At 35.1% G+C, this 8,330-nt stretch overlaps 1 protein-coding gene across 1 annotated transcript; it reads left to right on the top strand.

Annotated features, from left to right (window-relative positions):
- Positions 1-5,419: 5,419 nt before the first annotated feature.
- LOC145683213 (zinc finger MYM-type protein 1-like) lies at positions 5,420-7,600 on the top strand. Its single transcript, XM_081754578.1, has one exon. The coding sequence runs from the start codon at positions 5,420-5,422 to the stop codon at positions 7,598-7,600; it is 2,181 nt and encodes a 726-aa protein (XP_081610704.1).
- The last annotated feature ends 730 nt before the right edge of the window (positions 7,601-8,330 follow it).

Genomic DNA, 8,330 nt, shown 5'->3' with positions numbered 1-8,330 from the left:
GTCCTCTTCCTGCGTCGCATAGTTGCCAGTTAGCGGCGCAAGAATACACTAACAAACTAAAATATAGTTCGTAGAGAACATAGAGTTTTTGCGTTATTATATTGCTAATAATATATAATGAATGATTCATAAGTTAATAGAAATCACATTATAAACATTAATTGTTCCACTGAGTTATGGGACTGACGATTATTGATAATTTTCACATTGTCACGTAAAAATCTGTCATCGTCATGAGGGCTTGTGCGTGGGCGGATACCACGAGAGTAGCGAAATTCCTCCTCCAAATATGGGCTGACGGGAGGAAGCAAGACTGTCTGGAAAAGTGAGGCACCTTTTGGGTGACAAATTCTTGAGCATTGTTCTCCTCCAACTGTTAGCTGATTGCGTTATATTTCTAAGAATTGACGCTGGGGAAATACGAGGGTTGATTTAAAAATTCGTGCCAGTCCATCTTGTTGCAATATATGATGCGGTATTTAAATAACGTACCTTTAAATATCCATGATGATGTTCCTCTGATGATGCACTTCTAAGAGAGATTGGAACTCGCCATATGTGATGCATGAGACAGGTGCTGGTAGAGGATACTTAAAATGAACTTCGAGACGAACACATTCATGTTTGATTAGATTCCAATGTTGCACAGCGCTGGCTTCTCCATCTTGGGTAATGTCAAAAACAAAGATAGTGTATCCTTGAGGTAAGACAAGGCGAGGAATATTGTTGCCATGATTGGAAAAGTGAATAACTGATCCACAGAATAAGGTATGATATGAGGAAACATAGAGGTTGTTTTCGAAATTTGGTTGTAAAGGTTTGGAAGGTACAGGTTTTCCATCAATGTATAGAGAGAAGACATTGATGTCAAAATATTTGAAATGAAATGGATTTGAAGTTATTTTTCCTGTATAGGCATCATTTTGTGTAAACGCCACAATCACACGAGATGGTAATACTCCCATAAATAAATTATCAATTGTTTTTGATTGAAGATCCTTTGGAATGACGAATGACTTCATTTGCACTCTTGTGAGAGGATATTTGGCTGTTGTTGACTGTAGAAGCTTGTTATGTGCCAGTTTTATTGTAGGACTAACATTAATCTTTTTAATATGTAAAGCAGCGTCTAAAATATTCACTTTAGCCTCAACAGACGAATCACTAGCGATGAGACAATAGTTTGGCTTTGCAGGAATTAACTTGAGACGTAATTCTACTCCTTGGATTAAAAATTTATCTTGATTAAAAATATCATAATGAGGATGTCCAAGCATGTCGAATTTTGCACTTTTTTTGTTAATTCATAACGTTGTTGAAATCCTCTATTACCAGTAGATGTTGCATCCATATGTCCAGCAGTATCTTGAAACCAGAATGCACATTGAAGATGAGTATTTTTTAGCAGAATCATCATAATTTAACAGTTTTTCAATGTATGATCGATATGGATGATTATGATATGGAAATGAAATCAGTTTGTTATTTAAATACACTTCCACTTCACTGAACATAGAATTTAAAAAGTCATTAATAGGAGCCACAGCTTTATCACTTTCAACAAGTGCTGATACATTAGGCTTAACGATTTGAGCTTCGATGTAAAGAAGAGTATGTGGTAGATCTATGTATTCATCACTTGTTCCTGGGATGACAGATTCTATAGAAGCATTATCAGCTAGTGAACTGATTTGTTTTTATGTAAGATCATGATTATCCAATATACTGGTTTGCGTTGGTTTTGTAGAAAAAATATCTAGTTAACTTTTTACACACTCGCAGGATTGATGATGTAAGAAAGCCATGATGGTGATGATTTACTCAAAGATATCGTGTGATAACTTCCTCTTCTTATAACACTGATTTTTCTTGGTTTTCTGTGTACGTTTCCTCTTTCCCTTCTTCTTGCGCTTGATGATGTGTAATGATGAAGGGTTAAAGATGGAATGATGTGTAATTCTTCTTTTCCTTCGTTGATATCCAGATCTTGGCATAGATTTCAGTTTATTTTTTGCTTTGTCTTGCAAGAAAGATCTCGCTTCACCCATCCGTTGATGGAAGGATTCGTTAATTGGTTGTTTATCGACGATGACATCAGTAACAACGTTTGCTCCAGATTTTAATAATTCCTTTCCTACTGTTTTATCTCCTTGTTTTACTAATGGTATGACAGAACGAAATAATCCTCCAAGGAAACTTCCAATACCATGTCCAACTTGATAAGGGGATCCAACATAAACGTTTCCAGTTCCAGAAAGAGCTTGTTTTTGATAATATTGTAATTATGGATTATTCATATTTGATGATGTTGACACACTGGTCGAAAATGTAGTTTAACGCATACAGTTCGAAAGTGAATGCCAGTGGAGAGTCTGTACTATCTCATATCTATTTTGATGTGTTCAAAACACTACTCTATAGGCACATAATGTGGAGGATTAAAAATTTCTATAACACTACTTCCAAATGTGTGATTCACAGGATTCATATTTATGATACGTAATAATGGTGCTACTGTATCTCCAACAAACACAGATTGAATTATATCACAATACACGTACATTGTAGATGGAAGTCTTAAACGTAAACTTGGAATGCATTGGCCTTGTTGCATATCCTTTAAATCAACGTTTGGATCAAATCCCAACATCGCACTAACACATCTATCACTGTAAGAATATAACGATATCCATCATTAAATTTATGAAGATATTGAAGATCATTAATATCACTTTCCCACTCATCATCAATGTTATTCACTACATAAAAATTTTCTTTAAAACGACGGCGTACAGGTTTGTGTAACGTATATGTTGTTTGTTGCAGTAACCATCTTCTTATACAATGTATAAGAATTTTCTTCTTTGTAGCTATCCACAATTTTTTAACAGTTGAAAACGAGGCAGGATGTGAGGGGTTGTAGTAAATCTTGCTTCTGTTTGTTTACGGTTTCCACCTTGACCATACTGGACGTTTACAGGCACGTTTCCTTTACCTTATAGGAGATACTACTTTTTCCTTTTCTTCTTCTTCTCTTCTTCGTCGTCTTCTGGAAACGATTTCAGAGGTATTTTTTCCCTTGACGATGATGCTGTTGGTGATGCTTTAGTTTGTCGTAAAATATATGACAAACGTTTTGAATTTCCAATAAGTTCTTGAGGTGTGTTATTAGAAGATAAATAATTACAAAATTTCTCCCATCCCGGTGGATTTGTGTGTTTCCGGGTTTGCGACACATCAGAAATTAAATCTACAATGTTATATCCTTCTAGTTTATCACCTCTGATGTAAACAGTTCCTTTATTATCCCACGTGATATTATCATCATGTTTCATTCTATGTAGTAGTAATTCAGCTCTTTTACAAAACATTTTGGGTATAGATAATAATATTTCTTCTTCTACTTCAGGCTTCTCTGATTTAGTTGACGTAATCGAAAGTGTCACAGGTTCTTCTTGTTTTCGTATTAAATGTAAATATTTTTGAAGAATATTATTATATTGATTCCACTTTTCTTCGTCACTAAGCGATGATAACTGTAAAATCTCTTGCATTTATTGATCCCAATTAGATTCACGTTTCTCCAGGGCTGTTGGTGATGATGATGCTGGTGTTTGTATACGATTAACAACTTCAGGTGGAACTAAAATCATCTTCTTTGCGTGTTCCATTGCACTAACGGAATATTAAACTTGATAATGCACCAGTTAAAATAGTAGCTAATAATGCCGGTTGAAATCCACCCTGCTGCTGCACTAATAAATGCTTCTTCTTCTTTTGGATGGAGTTTCCTTTCTTCACAAGATATCCAAGCGTCCTCTTGTATCGCTTTAATCTTGCTTTCTGTGTCTTCGTAAGAGGTACATTCCCTTTTAATACATTATAACAACATTCGCAAATACTTCGAATCACTGAAGAGTCTGCATTGGCCACTATAGCTTTACGTAATTTAGGATTTGCTTTGCTCAGCGTACGAAGAAGATCTCCGTGTTTTTCTCTTGGAGACATATTGTCAGAATGAACAAACACAGTTTGAAACTAACATTATAAACATCTTCTATTTCGTTGGAAAATAAACGTAATGATAAATATCATCAGGAAAGATTTTTGTTTGAAAACGAAGTTCATCTGGCGTATCCTGTTTTAAATCAATAAACAAATATCCATATGGTAACTTTGTTGCGTCGTTGAAACTTTCTTGAAGAAATTTTGGATTCTCAGGAGTTAGTTGATAACTCAAATGTTTAATTTGTGATTTATCTCTTGGATTTTTAAATAATACGAGATAAGAACAATTCAAGCTCATATCTCTGCTTCCTTTTCCCTGATGAAATATGTTATGTGTAATAAATAGTACACTAAGATTTCTATGATGAGAACCCTTTGTAAAGAAATAAACTATATTGCGGTTCATTTCACACATTTGATCATCAATAATAATAAGATGTGGTCCAGTTTCAAGTAAAAAGACTTTTGTTCGAGGTAATCCTTCAATAAATTGTACTTTTGTCGAAATTTCTCTGTATGCATTTTGCCATTCTGCATAGTACCAATAAATATGACGAAACGATGTATTAACCATACGTGACAGGGATCGTATTACAAAGGAAGTTTTTCCATATCCACTTGGTCCGGCAACAATACATGAAAAGGGATGTTTCCACGTCGTATCCATGTTAAAGAGTATGATCATTCTTTCTTCATACGTATATTTATAAAGGGCCTTATTAAATTTCTCTTCTTCTTTTGCTGGAAGTAGTGTAGCCATATGGAAGAGTATCATATGAATTTGGTATTCTACGTCGTTTTACATAATATATCTTATAAATTTTTGTTTCGGACATGCTGATAACATTATGGTCTTTCCAGAGGCGGTCACTCAATGGAATGAAGGGAATGAATCATTCCCCTGTGATATAGGAATAAAATAATATTATAAAGTACTGAAATGGTTTACTTAAACTTCAAATTATTTATGTTAAAACCTTTTTATTTTACTTATTTATAAGTTTAAATACGCCAGAAGCTAACGTAGATAGTCATTCCAACGCACAGCTCTTTTGATGCATTTTGCACAGCGCGACCTAGTCGGAACGAGCCGGCTCAATTGAATTGCCGTGCCGTGGTGTTGCGAGTGGGAATGCATTTTTGTAAGCATTCCGTAGAAACAAGTGTGTGCGGGTGTAGTGCGATATTTTTTTTCGTTTCGAACTGCAAATTGAAATAGCCTAAACTGTTTCGCGGAGTAAATATTTATTTTAATGAGTTAAAATTTGGATGTTCAGGATTATACTTGGTTTCTTCAAGAAAAACTTGGATTATTTCGCAGGTTTGTAAAGTGCATCTCGTTCCTAATACCTGTGGCGGCTATGCTAGGAAGGGAATGACTATCCAGTTTGCATTCCATCAGCTTTAACCTATGGCAGCGTCGACGCAAGCCAGTGAGGAGAGTGGGGTGGGGGAAATACAAGATTGTGCATGCGTGTTAGAAACTTTAAAAGGGCGGTCATTTAATTCCTTTAGTTTTCAAGATAAAAAAGAAATAATTTCACAAGGACGATATACACCCGATCTGTCACATATACAAACAAAAACAAAACGCTGTATTCGTCATTTTAATAAGCAACAGTATGAAAAGACAGACTGGTTATTTGGTTGTAGGAAAACTTCAAAATTGTACTGCTGGCCTTGCCTGTTATTTTCAAACGAAAAAGGCACTTGGAATCAGTCAGGGTTTGATGACATGAACAATTTATTGAAAGCCACGCAACGTCATCAGCAATCACAAAATCATATTCGATCGCAAATCTGTCTCACAACTTTTGGCTCAGTACGAATAGACTTTCAGCTAGACCAGCAACTTAAGCAAGAGACTATTAAGTATAACGAGCAAGTGAAAAATAATAGGAAAGTTGTACGACGAATGATTGATGTAGTTATATTCTTGGCTTGTCAAGAACTTAGTTTCAGAGGCCACGTGGAAGATAAAGACTCGGTTAACAGGGGAAACTATATTGAATTACTTCAGTTATTAAGAAAATATGATGAAGTTTTAGACAACCATTTTCAAACAGCTACAGTATTTTCGGGACTGTCAAAACATATACAAAATGACCTGATTCAAAGCGTTGCCACTGTCATAATAAATGAAATTAAAAAGGAAATAGCTGATTCATCTTTCATTTCTGTGATACTAGACGAAACGAGTGATATATCATCACATTCTCAACTCTCAACAGTTGTAAGGTACATTCTTCCCGATGGAGAAGTTGTTGAACGATTTCTGGGCTTTACAGATGTCAGCTCAAATCGCACTGCAAGCGCTTTAGCACAACACGTTTTCCAAACCCTCGAGAAGTATGATAGTGGTTCCAAACTAGTCGCACAGTGTTATGACGGTGCTGCAGTCATGTCTGGCGAAATTAATGGCCTTCAGAAGAAAGTTAGGGATAAATATCCTGATGCATTGTTTATTCATTGTTTAGCACACCGGCTTAATTTAGTACTCTCTCAGTCAGTGTCGGCTATCAAAGAATGTAAAATTTTTTTCATGACACTTAGTAGTTTTGCCTCCTTCTTTTCAAATTCCACAAAACGGATGGCAGCTTTAGATTCAGAAGTTAAGAAGAGATTTCCTAAAGTATGTCCCACTAGATGGAATTACAATTCAAGGCTTATTGAAACAATAGTAGAGTACAGAAATGAGTTGACGAATCTGTTCTATACTATTTTAGATAATCCACAAGAATGGGATAAAGACACATATCATGAAGCCCGGGGATTTGATTCTGTGCTTTCTGACTTTGAGTTTAACTTCTTGCTACTAACGTTCAGCGAAATATTTTGTTTAACGGGCTCCCTCTACGACGTACTCCAGACCAAGTCACTTGATATAAATTACTGCATTAAAAAAATGAAGGAAACAGAGGAAATTCTGAAAGTCAAAAGAAATAATTTTGATTCAGTATGGAACAATTGTGTCGCAAATGTAGGCCCTCCCAGGAAAAGACGTTGCACAAATGACGGTAGTGATATGAAAACACATTATCGTCGTTTATATTGTGAAATATATGACGACATATGCAGCCAGATTGAGCTTAGATTCAGTAATTTAGGAAAATTGACATTTCTTCAGTTACTTGATGAAAAGAACATACAGAAACCATTCCCAGATGCAGAATTTTCTTCACTGAAAGAAAGTTATGGTCAATACTTCGATTTTGCCCGGCTCAGAAGCGAACTCTGCGTTGCATATTCTACAAATGAATATTTACCAATGGGTGTTCCAAAACTACTTATATATTTGAAAAGGACTGGATTGTCATCGTCTGCTTTCAAAGAACTCTATAAACTTTGTTGTCTGATTGCCACAATACCAGTTACAAGTTCTACTGCTGAACGCTCTTTTTCTGCACTTAGACGAATTCACACATTCTGCAGAAACACTCAAGATCAAGAGAGACTGTCTGATCTATCCTTGATATCTATTGAAAAAAAATTGGTGAAATTGCAACAAGCTGAAAGTGATGATGAGTTTTATAATCGAGTGATTGAAGAGTTTGACAAAAAAGGGAGGAGAATAGATTTAAAATTTAAGTGAGGTAGTAGATTTTATAATAGGTTGATTCAAGAGTTTTTCAAGAAAGAAATAATATACCTAAAATTTAAGTTACATAGTGAATTTTATGATCGGGTGATTGAACAATTTGACAAGAAAGGAAGAAAAATAAACTTAACATTTAAGTGAAGTGTTAAACAGTGGTGACTTTTTTTTTTAGCGGATGATTGGAGAATTTGACAGAAAAGGAAGACGAATAGACTTAAAATTTAGGTGACATGGTGAATTTTATAATCGAGTAATTAACGAAGAATTTGTCAGGAAACGATGGAAAAATTTAAGTGACAAGTGAGTACTATTATAAAATATTTCAGTTGTTTGTAGTATTAGGACCATAACAATTGCTTCCCTCATTCTATAAGTCACCGACCGCCACTGGGTCTTTCCTACGACAATTTTTTTCTCATCGGTAATTTTGCCATAACCACGTGGAACTTAAAAACAATTAAAAGAAAACCAAATTGATGACCTATTGTTAAAATTTTCAGGTGTTCAATTCGTTAGTTGTCTTGATTTTGTCGGATCCTACTTGCAAGTTAGTCTTTCCAATAAATGTAGACCTTACACAGCTTTTTACTGGAACGGCAAAATGTATCAATTTACACGTGTTCTCTTCGGATATTTAAATGGGTATGTAGCCTTTATGGCTTGTTTAGAAACTATTAGGTTTAGGATCGTATGATCAACTGGTTTGTTACGTAGATGGCGTCTC

Source organism: Thermobia domestica, chromosome 4, assembly GCF_964235325.1.
Source record: "Thermobia domestica chromosome 4, izTheDome1.hap1.1, whole genome shotgun sequence".
NCBI lineage: Eukaryota > Metazoa > Arthropoda > Insecta > Zygentoma > Lepismatidae > Thermobia > Thermobia domestica.
Note: the sequence above shows the minus strand (reverse complement) of the source record. Positions and strands in the feature narration are given on the sequence as shown.